Source organism: Trichoplusia ni, chromosome 12 (genome assembly GCF_003590095.1).
Source record: "Trichoplusia ni isolate ovarian cell line Hi5 chromosome 12, tn1, whole genome shotgun sequence".
NCBI lineage: Eukaryota > Metazoa > Arthropoda > Insecta > Lepidoptera > Noctuidae > Trichoplusia > Trichoplusia ni.
In genome coordinates this window covers 3285053-3298347 of record NC_039489.1, presented here as the reverse complement: position 1 = coordinate 3298347, position 13295 = coordinate 3285053, and the positions used below count along the sequence as shown (strand labels likewise).

Sequence of the window (13295 nt, the reverse complement as noted above, 5' to 3'; positions counted from 1 at the left end):
GCAGGGTCTGCCCCGTTTGATCAATGCGGGAACCCGTGACAGCCTCTTGAGCCTCCTTTTGCGTTTTGGATGCTGACGAGTAAAGTGCGTCTGAAGTCTTCCTCCTCGCTTTGTACTGGGACCACTACAAGGAATGTAGGCCCACGGGGTCCTATGGTTCATGAGAATTTGCACCTTCGCTCAAAGCTTTTTATTCTAAGGTAAGAAATCCTAAAAAAAAACTTGTCTCGGATGGTGACCATGTGAATTGATTGTGATTCTACCCATTAAAATTGCAGTTCTACCTTTGCAATTGAAACCAAAGGCTATCCCTCACTATCCTGGGTCACTGGAGTGCCAACTAAAAAGGCAAAGAATTAATAATTTTATCCTTTGCGTGTATTTGTTGCTTCATACGGTTATTAACAATTATTCAGTGTAAATTGTTAATTTGATTTAATCATTAATGTGTATTTCCTTTAAAACAACGTTTTATTACGTTGGCAAAGGTATATCAGACATAAGTACCTATAAGCATGGACAGGAAAATAAACATTAATTATTTTGTTCACTTTATAATAAACTTTGAGTATGGTCAATTATTTATAACTGTATTACCAGTCATTTTGCGAAGAATTATATAATACTTTTCCCATTAGCAAAAGGAATTTGCCGAAGTGCTTGGTAGTTTATTATAGCTTAGCTGTCCCATGCCCACTTCAGTAGGTGATATCAACTATCTGACCGGGCAAACATTCTCCTGTCCTAATCTCTATCCCTACTAATATTATAAATGCGAAAGTAACTCTGTCTGTCTGTTACGCTTTCACGTCTAAACTACTGAACTGATTTTAATGAAATTTGGTACAAATATAAAGTTGACCTTGAGAATGAACATAGAACAGTTATTTTCCCGGACTTTGAAGAGTTCTCTTGGACCTCGACGCGGGCGAAAAGCTAGTAAAATTATATACGTAACATTTCAAAAAGTTTTTTTTTTTTGCGGGCTTTCGGAAGCCGGAAGGAGTTAGTAATAAAGACAGTAATACTTACAGTACAGACAGTAATATTAGTAGTAAAGACAGATAAGTCTGTAATACTACACCCATAACAGGCTAAAATATCTATACTATTAGAACGACAGAATTATTAGACAACAGAGTTAACTTTAAGTATTGTCAGTCAATCATCATCAAGTTAATTAAACGATAAATAAGTTGATGGAGTGTGTGGTTGTATAAAACATGATTTATTACAGTAATACATTTAATTGGAAATACACGGGTGGCAGGCCATCACCATTGTGACAGATACAATATATATAAATACAGTTGTCGCTCTCTGCTCTAGTCTTCGAGGAAGAAGTATTGGCCTGCGCGTTTCTGTTCAATGTCCTGTAACAAAGATAAAATAAAAGTTTTAAATCGGTTTTATAAATAAATATTTTTAACCATTACCCTGTTCCATGAGTAATATACGAACATTAGTCTTTGTGTCAAACAGTTCATTGTTGGACTCTTTATCACATCTTCTTTCTGCCAAAGCTTATCAAATAGAATCTTTATAGGTAAGAAATATTCAAATATTTGTTACTTTAATACAGGTATTTTTCGCAGACTTATTCTCTCTCTATTTCGAGACAGTAGTGGCATGAGAACATTTAGTTATGATTATCTTCTTTGGATGAGAAATTATCCTCAATCATCAATCAGAGGTAATCCTTTCGGACAATAGCCCAGCAGACTATTGAGGTAGGTTAAGAGGACATAATAATGACTTAATAAAATCGCCATGTTACCTTAACAGAGGAGTGTTTGTTTATCCTGGGCCGGAAGTTGTTAGGGTCCCTTCTGAAGGTGATGCCCAGCAGTTCGAGGAAGCGGTTCATGCCGTTGAGCAGCGACTGCGGCGCGTGCGCGGTCGCGTGCGAGGACGGAGTGCCCTCGAACACGATGACGCGGTCCGCCAGGTACGTCGCCATTATAAAGTCGTGCTCGACCACGAAGCCCGTGCGTTTTGCGTGAAGAATGAATCTGGAAATAAAATTAAATTTGTGTAAATAAAATCACGCTTTGTTTTTTTTTTTCATTGTTAGTAACAGTGTGTTCTAGATAAGAACACTGACAGTAAACTAAGTGACTGTACCAAAACATGGAATACCATTCTGGCTTACATAAATTTAATTTAGTTATGCATAAGTGAATTATTAGAGGAAGTTTTAAAAATTTAAGTGTTCAATGTGCTATTAGATCATATTAAAGACACTAAAGCTAATCACAATCATATTCCTACCGTTTTATAACTTTAGCGGCAACCAAACGCTGTTCGGAGTCTAGATAGGCAGAGGGCTCGTCAATCAGGTAGACATCAGCTGGTTTCCCGAGACACAGCACAAGCGCAACTCTCTGCAACTCACCACCAGAGAGGTTCTGAACCTCCTGGTCCATGATCTCTTCAATCTTCATTGGCTTCATCACATCTGTGATAAACTGGAATATAAAAGTACAGGGAACTCATAATATGTACATTTTTATGTTTCCCAAGAAGGTTTTATATTTTTTTTAAGAGTATTTTTCTATTGCCTCATTATACTAGTAAATAGCTTGAATCTTTTGCTGAAAAACTACTTATTTGTTGTTTTAGGCCAACAGGAGAAACTAAACTGTAAATTTATCAATTATTCTTTGGAACTTAAAAACATTTGATACATTTTAACTTTTATCTCCACACCTAATGCGAAAATGGTCTCTTTAGATACAATTTTTTTTTCTATATTTAGCACAATAACATAGAACTTTAAAATTACCTGTGGATGTATGTAAGCATCTCTAATCTTATCGTGCAACAAGCTGCGCACCAGTCCTTGGGACTTGGGAGATATCTTCTGTGGCTTATAACTAATGTGCAGCTGGGGAAGCTGGCCTGAACCTGCAAAATTATCATTTCTTGTAATATTTGTACTTTACAAAGTAACTACATCCATGGGAGAAATGTTTAGTAGTAAACATGTATTTAGACTTAATGGAAGAAGAGCATTAGAAAAAACAAGTCAAGAGGTTTTCAACTTGCAGCTGGTTGGATAAATACTATTGTAGCACAACACAAACTTTGTGCCTGAATGTCTTGCTTTGTGTAATACTGTCTATAGTACAGTTAGTATCATGTTTAGTATCATGTTTGCAAGTACTACTTAAAGATTACTATTTGTTATGAGCATAATATGTATAATATGACTGCAAAAATTATTTTAATTCATATTAAAATAATTAGAATAGCATTAATTAATTAATCTTTAGTCTTATGGGTAAGAACAAAATGTTTCTTTAGATGATAAAGTTCACTTATAATAGTTGAACTTTGGAGATATTTGTCACATTGAAATTGACCTACACAATAGTGTAGGTAATCTAATTACGTATTCGTTGGTCATATTTAAACTAAAAAAGTTCCGAATAAGGTACGACAATAAGCGATAAGTTAAATAGTAACGTCGACAAAGGAGACGTACAAATATTGACTTTAATGTCAGACATTCTTTGCATAATCATACCTTCGTTTGTTGCACAGGATTCCGCATGTTTTAAACATTTTTGAAACACAGGATGAAAAAACAAATCGAATAACTCAGTTCTAGCCATTTCGAAGACTTAAATATGTTTAAATTCATTAAAATACACTTATTGCAATACACCTATAACCTCATTTTTGTAACGATGTCTACATTGTTATATAACGCAAATTTATTGGAGATTCTAAATAAAGGATTCTTTTCGGTTAAATATCACAGTCACTACTAGGATTAAACACAAATATGATAAAATAAGAATTTTTTGCAACAAAACCGAAGCCTTCTGACAATTTGACAACTTTCACAAATTTGACAGTTCATGTGTAGTGTTGCCATTACACAGTATATTTTTCAGTTCGGATACACACAGTAAATAAAATTTAACCAATTTTTCGACTAAACAACTAGAGATTAGAAAATAATAATAAAGCGTCTTAAATAATATGCTTAAAAATTAATTACCTTCATCGGGTTCCAAGTTGCCGGCTAACATTCTGATAAACGTAGTTTTACCAGTTCCGTTCTCTCCGAGTAACACTAAAATCTCGGAATCTGAGAATTCACCAGGATGTACCTTCAAGCTGAAGTCACCCATGAATTTGGACATTTCAGGATATTCATAGTGGTTCATTCTTTTTATCTGTTAAGGATAATTTTAAATAAAATTTAAGTTTTCTTCCAGACCATAGCATAAATTTGATTTAGGAATAAAACTAGACATACCTCCTCCTCAGTGGCAGACTCGGCGACTTTAAAAACTAACGACTCAGTCCTGAACCTCATGTTTTCAGTGGGCACGAACCCATCGAGGAAAATATTTATGCCTAAAATTACGAAGATAATTTAGTAAGTTTATAAGAGAACAATTTAGATCCAAAACTGAGATGATGGATTATGTAGAAACTTACCTTCCCTGACAGAGAAAGGCATAGTCACAACTCCGTAAGCACCAGGAACACCATATAGACAGCAAATGAAGTCAGACAAGTAGTCCAGCACTGACAAGTCGTGCTCCACAACTATGATGAACCTAGATGCAAATAGTGAACATTTCATCATCATAATTTTACATATGCAAGTGTTAAGGCATGCACAAACATGCTTATAAATGCTTTCTTCACGACGTCTTTTGACCAAAGCACATGGCGTATATTACATGTGCAACGATAGGCGATATAATGCGCCAAAAAAAAAGTCAAAAAAAGGGGGGTCAACACACAAAAAGATATACGTCATGTGTTTTAGCAAAGGAACATCACACAATACCATATAACACTCACTTGTCAGGATGGATGAGGGATCTAATTGTGCGCGCGGCGTTAAGACGCTGCTTGACATCCAAGTACGAGGAAGGTTCATCAAACATGAAGATATCCCCATTCTGGATGCATACCATGGCAATAGCGAAACGCTGCAGTTCTCCACCAGAGAGCGCTGCGATCTCACGGTCGCGAATGTGCGACAAATCTGAGTAAAATTACACAGTTAGAATTCAATTTGCCTCATATTATGTCACATTAGAAGACGTAATGAAAGAAAAATTTACTGAAGCTTTGGTTCTTTGAAAGAAAAATCTCTTTGGATTAACACACAAAAATAGATCTTGGATGGTTTTTCTTTATGGCTTCATTTTCTGATACTACAGACTATTTAACTTACCAAGCATTCTACAAATTTCTGGCTGGTTCTTTCTTTCATCTTTCTTATCAAGAAGCTGGCCCACAGTGCCCTTGACAGCCTTAGGGATTTGATCCACATATTGAGGCTTGATCAAGGCTTTCAGGTCATCTTCTAGGATCTTGGTGAAGTAGTTCTGCAACTCTGACCCACGGAAGTGGGACAGGATCTCTTGCCAGTCTGGAGGGTCCTGAGAACAAATGGGAATATTGATAAGAGCTTCAAACATGATTTATTACTATATAAGAATTCCATTTGGTTCTGGCTCATTTTATCTATTCTTCAAACTAAGGAAGTCTAAAGCATTATCACCTTTAAGTTTATTAAAAAAGATAAAATCTTTCAACTATCAGTTGATCTGAACTCACTATGCTATCAAGACTTCTGGCTTAGATGACACAGTGAATAAAAATTGTGAATTGCATTCAAACAATAATTTAAATGCAGACCACTTCCTAATACAGTTTAAATAAGGTCACTCTGTTAAATGCTCTGTTGAATGCTAATAAAACAGCTGGTGACTGGGCATAAGAGAGTGAATAATAAAACCTACCTATAATAGTCGAAAGACTAAAGATAATGTATGAAATAAGCATAACTCTTGCAATTATATGATTTGTAATGGTCAATAAAGATAAACCATAACTTACCAGTTCAAAACAAGATTGTGTGATAATGATTTGTGTAATTTAATAATAATAATCATTAATATATATTTTAATAGAAGAATAGCAAACCTAATTCATTGAACAGTATTGCTTAGACTTATTTTTAAAAGTGCTAAAGTTAAAAAGCACTCAAAACATGCACATTTAAATAGAATTAGAAAAGTCAAAACCTTACAGCAAAGCGTCCCAAATTGGGTTTCTGTTTTCCAGCAAGGATCTTCAGTGCAGTTGACTTGCCAATACCGTTCTGCCCAACCAGTCCCAGCACTTCACCAGGCCTTGGGATCGGCAGCCGATGGAGCTTGAAAGAGTTCTTGGAGTAACGGTGAGTAGTATGCTTCTCCAAATTCGATGGAATATTGATGATGGTAATTGCGTCAAATGGACATTTCTAAAAAATAATCAAGATTTTTTATTAACATATGGTGGAATTACATAAGAAACATAAAGTTAGATTGCCTGTGATCTTGTTTATTACTTTAGAATTTAAATCAATAATAATTTAAGACTTATGGAATTTTCCACTGATATGTATGTTATGACAGTTTATAATAAAACACGATGACTGGTCTGTTTGCATCAATCCGCAAAATAATTACATTCTAATTAGGATAAAAGTTTTACCTTGACACAAATACCGCATCCAATACAGAGCTCCTCAGAGATGGTGGCGATCTTGTCGTTGGGAGTCACCTCGATGCAGAGCTTGCCCATGCGCACCACAGGGCAGCTCTTTTTGCACTCCTGCCTACATCTCTTTGGCTTGCAACGATCCGCATTCACGATAGCGATACGCGTAAGTTTGTCCGTCTCTTCATGGTGTCTATTTCGAGACATAACTGTTTACCAAAAAATTGCACTTTACCACCCAAAAAACTTGACAACTAATTTAAAATACACTAAAACTTTCGTCCGATATGTGGCACAGGCTTCGATATAACCTCAATCACTAATACATGACACAATTATTTATTATGAAATGAGTATAATGTAGTAAACTTCAGTATATAATAAGACTTTTCATAGGTTGATAAACTATAAGAAAAATTCTAATTACCTGATAAAAGAAAGCGAACGTTGGCGATACTTTGCCTACGTTCGCGTGTCCTTTTACATCGAACTCGAAATGTCAAAAGGAACAAACCATCGTGAATATAGCACCATTTGGCCAAGTGGCAACACGTTCGAAAATGTCGATGGCGAGACCATTTTATATTTTAACAGAGCGATAAATGGAAAGGATAATGCCGTATAATCATTAACAAAAACAAGCAAATATTATTTCGCGTATAAAAACTTCTAGTGCGTCGTAAACATTAGTGTCGCTGTGTGTTTTTTTATATTATGTATTTTTATTACGACAATTTTGAACAAGGTGTTCTAATAAGAAATTCTTATAATCAACTTTAGCACCAAGTAACATTCTTTCTGAAATTTCAGAATCAACTTATAATCTATTTCATGTCTGACTTAACTTTATGGGAAACAATACACCACAATTTTAATGTCAAAATCAGACTTTGTGGTGATTTGTTTACATACAAGATATGAGAAAATAAATTTTCTTTAAATCATGTACTACCTGTAATTTATAATTTACATTACAAACTTTAGTTAAGTTACATGTAGTCAGGACTTCGTGACGCAAAGAAAATCGTTTATGTTTGGGATTATGTTTATTTATTGTTTTACCAATGCCGAAGATTAATCGGAAGTGCGTCTTGTGCAAAGCTACCTGCGATGAGAGTAAAGGCATCACCTTGCATCGATTTCCAAAATCTTCTATCGCGCATAACATTCGGTATGGGCTTGTTCAATGTAGTTCGAATTGCAATAGCAACAATGATTTTATCGGCATTCTTATTTCAGAGCTGAGACATGGGCAAAATTCTGTTTCCCAGACAAGGATTGGTCATCACCAGAATTCCAGGATCAAATGAATGCTCAACATATAATGTTGTGCAGCAAACATTTTAAAAGTACATGCTTCGTAGAAAATAAACTGTCTCGGAATGCAGTACCAACGGAAGAGGTTGGAAGGCATGAGGTCAGTGAAATAAAGTCCTTCCTGAAGTTATAGTTATTGATGCCTGATAACAATTTTTTTTATTATTATTCTAAAAATATAATAGTTCCACCAACTTTATTGGCAATACACTACAAAAAGAAAAATATGGGAGCAAAATTAAAAGATGTTTGAGACAGAGATGGCTATGTTTTGCAGCTCTTTTCGAGTAAGCAGAATTATATGCATCAGACTCTATTTTAACCTAATGTACACTCTTAAGACATTGATTTTGGTTCCTATTCAGGTAGAATCTTTAATAGCAAAATTACTTTAAACCCTTAAGCATAGTAGCAATATTATATATGTGCCTACCAATTTAATTAACATTCTGCTATCTTTCTAGCAAGAGAATGTTGAAAAGTTGGTTGATGAGAAACACCTTGAAGCACAGACATCAAAACTATTTCAGGAAGACAAAAATAATACAGATGGACCACAGGTAAATTTATAAACATACATATTTTTGTAAAGTAATTGTTACTGGCATGGCTCTCAGATTAGATAGAATCAATACCATGCACTTATTTAATTTAGAAACTTATACCGACTTCCTGGGCTTGAAGTTGATGCTAAACATTAAAATAAAAATAATAATTGCATGAATATAAATTTAATTGGGTCTAAAAAATCTGTCTATCAATGTATGGTGTCATGAGGTGCAGGTTTGATTGGAGTATTTGATGTTGCTTCTTAAAACGCCATCTACCGAAAAATTTATGATATAAATTTAAATAGGATCAGTGCAATGTTGTGTGACCACTGACCAGCTTAATATGTGCCTTCAAATAGGCCTCATGACATTTTAGTTACCTCATTTGAATAATTTTACTTTTGTGGTCCAATTCCGTGTGAAAGTTAGATTATACTTTCTATTCAGGCTGATGGTAATTTTCAAATAGCGTCCAATGGAATCAGACACGGTACAACCGACTTTTTTGTTATATAAAAATTATTCTAAGTAGCGTAATTGCCATATAATTATGTGCTTTTAAAGAATGTTCCCATTTTCGTATAGTCAACTTACACAGTTCACACAGAAAGTGACAGTATCAAGGTGAAACAAAAATTGTCTCCTGATTTAAGCAGGTAAACAAATGTGCAATAAAAACATCTTTTATTATTCTTAGGCACCAACAAGGTTAGAAATATGTATAGACAGTTTGGAGTCAGCGATTAACGCGATCCATGGTGGTGCTGATGAGCTGGAGGTGTGCAGTTCTCTGTCCGAAGGCGGGCTTACTCCAACTGTGGGTCTTGTCAAACAAATTAAGGAAATGGTAAGCCTGAACATTTTCTATCGAGACCCTTGTTTTTTTTATTTCATAGGGAAATAAGTGATTGATTAAAAAGTGTTTCGCAGAGCCGGTTGTGTCTGTCACTTATATGAGCAAAAGACTAAAGCCCTATCCAAATCTCGCAAGTAAAATTTTTTTACACGTAAAAGCAACATGTAACTTCAATTAGGTAGTGGGCGAAGGCAAAAGGGTTTTTAATAACAAAATGTTAATGTATAGATTTCTATTTAATGATAGAGCGAAGCAAGACTGATTTTTATTTCTATTATAAGATACATGAAGCCTTATCTACTATACAATAAACAAAGGGTTATTGATACTCTTAATCATAATGGCTGCGTGTGTCAAGTACCAGGAAGTCATGTGTAAAGTAATCTTATTACCTAATTATTATAAGTAACAAAGGTGGTCTTTGTGTAGTGACCTTGTTACGAGGAGATAACCCCTGCCCCCATAAGATGGAAGCGTAATGACGGCTGCGACCGAAGCTGGAACTTTTCAGGTTCAGGGTAGTGTTGAGTATTGTGTCTTCTTCAGGATTCTCAGGAATAGTGATTTCTCCTGAATGTTTTATAGCATTCATTAAATTGTCTAGTTTTAATTCAATCGGTACTACATAATGGTGTTTGGTATGCGCGAGGTAATGGTACAGTCTCTCTAAGGTCGATGTGTATCTGTGTTGATAAGATTATATCTTAAATTTGGATTTTGCAGCCACTGTCTGTTGCTAGGCAAACACCTTTTTTTGCGTTGGCATTAACCATCCTTGTTGTAGATTGTTTTTATAACTTCTTCTAGCTTCATTATTACTATCCAGGTGTTATCTTTGATATGTTGAATGATGAAGTTTTCATATCTTGCTGTAGCGTAAGCGCAGTTAAGCGGTTCTTGATGCCTGATGCTATTAGTTGAGCTATGTATTCATAGGAGTTTAGTAAGCTTTGCCACTCAAGGTGCTTGCAGATTACTTCGGCTTATGTTATTCTGTTACAAGGTTCGTGGGGATACGCAGACTCGTTACTTCCCAAGATAAGGTAGGGATTTTTGTGTATGACGATAGTGTTGTTGTCGTTGGGGATTGAGTATGGGTGTAGGAAGTTGTATGGCAACGATATGTATGTCTAGTATGAAATTCAGTGTTTCATTAGTGCTGTTAGCTTTTACTTTGATGGCCTTTTGCCACAAATGAATACTGTTAATATTTGGGGCGGATACTTTACCGCTAATATCGTTTTGTTTTTCGAAATTAGAAATGTTGATATTTTTAGCGGTAGCGTGCATTTTTTCTAAGTGTGAGAATGTTATTGCATTTGCTAGCGTTCCTAGTCTATCGTAAAGTTGCTTAAAAGCGCTTTCAATTTGATTGAATATATTATAGTTACTGTAAAGAAATTGGTTTCGAATTAGACGTTTTTGTTTTATTTTTATGTAGGTTATCTTTATCTTTTCAATAAAAGTACTCGGTTTTTTATTGAATTGGGATTTGTTTTACTAAGTTGAATTCGTCTAGCTCTGAGGTCTACTTCCTCCTGTTTGGCTAGTATAACGGCTTGATCTAGGTTCTCCACATGCTTCATTTTTATTGATAGTGACGTTATAGGATTTAAGCTTCTAAAGAACGTCTCTAGTGCGATTTGCTCGTAATGTATTTGCTTATCCGGTTCGGCTGTGATTAGTGCGGTCATTAGTTCCCTGATTCGGTCACTAAAGGCATCTAATGAGCTGTTGTCTCTTGTGACATGCGTTAAAGCGTACACAAGTTCACCTGTCGTCCTGAGTTCACCAAATTTCTTTAACAGTACCTGTTTTATCTCTATCCAGGATCTTGCACTTGGGTTCTCTGAAAGTGCATCAGCAGCTTTACCTTTTAATTTGTTCTTAATAAGGCAAGTCATGTTAAAATCCTCGGTGTCATGTATTAATTCTAGTGCGTTTTCCACATTCTCTATGTAGAACGCTAATGTTCTCCTATTCCCATCGTAAGTGGGCAGGACTTTTGCGAAGGCAGAGTACTTGGTCTCTTTTTTCTTTTCTTTGAATATTAAAGATTTGTCATCGACGATAATCTTTCCTTGAGCCATTGTAATGTCGTAATTAGAAATATTATGTAGCAATAAACTGTGCGTTACTTATAAAAATAACACTAGACACACTAAGATTCTTTGAATGTGATAGGGAAGTGGTAGAAGGATCTCGGGAATAAACAGAGTGGATGCTTACCCCACGAACATTGCCAATTTTGAAGCTTGAGTCTGCCCCAAACTGCTGGTGCCGCTACTTGTGCTGGTGGTGGTGCTGCTGCTTTTGTCACTTTGTTCACCCACTGTAGGTTCTTTCGCGTATCGCGGATACTTGCTTGAATGAAAATGCTTTAAAGCTCTCAACCGTTTAGGTCACGACGTACCGACTACGCTAGATGGTAGCGGGCGCAGGAAAAAGGGTTTTTAAAAACAAATGTGTTCCGCTGGAAGAGCCAAGCAAGACTGATCTTTATTTCTATTAAAAGCTACATGAATACTTATCAACTATACTTGTATAAACAAAGGGTTATAGTTATAGTCATAATGGCTTCCTGTGTCAAGTACCGGGAAGTCATGTGTAAAGTAATCTTATTACCTAATTATTTTAAGTAACAAACGTGGTCCTTGTGTGACCTTGATATGAAGTCATGACCCATGTATCTTTTTGTTTTGTTTTTTTTGGAGACAGTTTCAATTCTGTTGAATATCACCAGGTACATTATTATATTATGTTCCAGGTCAGTAATATAGAAGCCGGAAAACAGATCCGTAAATCATGTCGCGCATGCGGTTGCGATAAATTAACGAAGGTAGGTTTAGTTGATAAATGGAGTGTGTTAATACCAGTACTTACTTATTTATTCCTTGCTAAACCTTGTTTGCTCTGTTCAGGCACCAAAAGTGAACGTAATGATCAGATGCCGGACCGGCTCCGACTTTCATTATTCGGAGGAGGAAATGGACACGATGTTATCAGATGTAGACGTGTTCAAAGACATCGGTGTTGACAGATTTGTTTTTGGCGCCCTCACGGATACTCAACAGATCGATAAAAATAGTTGTCTGGAGTTTATGCAGGCGGCTTGTCCCGTACCCTTAACATTTCACAGAGCCTTCGATGTATGCACTGATTCTACGGCTGCTGTTGAAAAATTAATCGAACTTGGTTTTAGTAGACTTATGACAAGCGGACAAAGAGCCAGCGCAAATGAAGATGAAGCTATCAATTTGATACAGTTGCTGATGAAACAGTTTGGTAGCAATATTGAGATAATGCCCGGAGCGGGAATAAATCTCCACAATGCGAAGACTTGGGTTGATATGGGATGTACAATTGTCCACAGTTCTTGTAAGCGTATACAATTTTTACCGAAAGTTAAAAATAGCTTGAGTATGGGCACAAGTGATAGTGAACATATTTATGTCTGTGATGAGAATACTGTACATAGAATGAAGCTATTACTGAATCACCGATATAAATAATGCGGTGACGAAGAAAAGACTGGCTATCAGCGTAAATAATAAAAAAAAACAAAGTTTTATAAATATTCCATGTTTTATACGTATCTTTTAAGTAAAGTTTTGTATCGCGTTTATTATCATCAAATGTTTTAATATAAATATAAATTCAATCGTTGATGTTTTTGTTATTATTTGTCACACACTTCCGCCCTACTTGAGAACCCTCTAGAAAAGGATCGGGCACTTTGCAAGGCTTACTGTTGATACGGGTCTCATGGGAGATATGTAATACAATTATTGTTGTTACTCCTCGTCCCAAAAGGTTATCTGCAAATTTGTTTTTTGTCCCTACTTATGGAAGGTCTTCTAACAATCAATCAAAAATATAGCTTTTGTTTTTCTGGTATATTTTGAAGTAAATTTATGCTAATTTACTGCATATGTTAGTTGCGTGAACTATACATCTAAAACTTAAAGCAAAATAAAATCTATCTTTCTTAAAAATCAACAACAATAAAAAAAAATGATATTACAATCGTTCTAAATTCGTCATCGCCT

General features: G+C 35.5%; 2 protein-coding genes across 5 annotated transcripts; one reads left to right on the top strand and one right to left on the bottom strand.

Annotated features, from left to right (window-relative positions):
• Positions 1-1207: 1207 nt before the first annotated feature.
• On the bottom strand, positions 1208-7042 carry LOC113499473 (ATP-binding cassette sub-family E member 1). Its single transcript, XM_026879975.1, has 12 exons — positions 6950-7042; positions 6517-6731; positions 6068-6283; positions 5207-5414; positions 4828-5014; positions 4456-4577; positions 4271-4371; positions 4010-4187; positions 2786-2907; positions 2272-2468; positions 1778-2012; positions 1208-1373 (listed from the first exon to the last, which is right to left on the bottom strand). The coding sequence occupies exons 2-12, from the start codon at positions 6727-6729 to the stop codon at positions 1326-1328; spliced, it is 1827 nt and encodes a 608-aa protein (XP_026735776.1). The 5' UTR covers positions 6730-6731; positions 6950-7042; the 3' UTR covers positions 1208-1325.
• A 54-nt stretch (positions 7043-7096) lies between these two features.
• LOC113499476 (copper homeostasis protein CutC) lies at positions 7097-12914 on the top strand. 4 transcript variants are annotated; one of them, XM_026879981.1, is made up of 7 exons: positions 7097-7219; positions 7507-7693; positions 7762-7939; positions 8304-8399; positions 9088-9237; positions 12014-12085; positions 12168-12914. In XM_026879981.1, the coding sequence occupies exons 2-7, from the start codon at positions 7587-7589 to the stop codon at positions 12756-12758; spliced, it is 1194 nt and encodes a 397-aa protein (XP_026735782.1). In that variant the 5' UTR covers positions 7097-7219; positions 7507-7586; the 3' UTR covers positions 12759-12914. The 4 variants fall into 4 exon arrangements, with proteins under 4 accessions (XP_026735782.1, XP_026735779.1, XP_026735781.1 ...); XM_026879978.1 differs by having other exon boundaries at positions 7333-7693; XM_026879980.1 differs by having other exon boundaries at positions 7097-7267.
• The last annotated feature ends 381 nt before the right edge of the window (positions 12915-13295 follow it).

Excerpts from the sequence above, each read along its gene's own strand:
- LOC113499473 (XM_026879975.1), bottom strand. The coding sequence starts at position 6,729 with ATGTCTCGAAATAGACACCATGAAGAGACGGACAAACTTACGCGTATC. Across the intron at positions 4,578-4,827 it reads TCCCTCATCCATCCTGACAA|GTTCATCATAGTTGTGGAGC; the intron begins GTGAGTGTTATA and ends ATTTGCATCTAG. Across the intron at positions 1,374-1,777 it reads ACAAACACTCCTCTGTTAAG|GACATTGAACAGAAACGCGC; the intron begins GTAACATGGCGA and ends TCTTTGTTACAG.
- LOC113499476 (XM_026879981.1), top strand. The coding sequence starts at position 7,587 with ATGCCGAAGATTAATCGGAAGTGCGTCTTGTGCAAAGCTACCTGCGAT. Across the intron at positions 8,400-9,087 it reads ATAATACAGATGGACCACAG|GCACCAACAAGGTTAGAAAT; the intron begins GTAAATTTATAA and ends TATTATTCTTAG. Across the intron at positions 12,086-12,167 it reads GTTGCGATAAATTAACGAAG|GCACCAAAAGTGAACGTAAT; the intron begins GTAGGTTTAGTT and ends TGCTCTGTTCAG.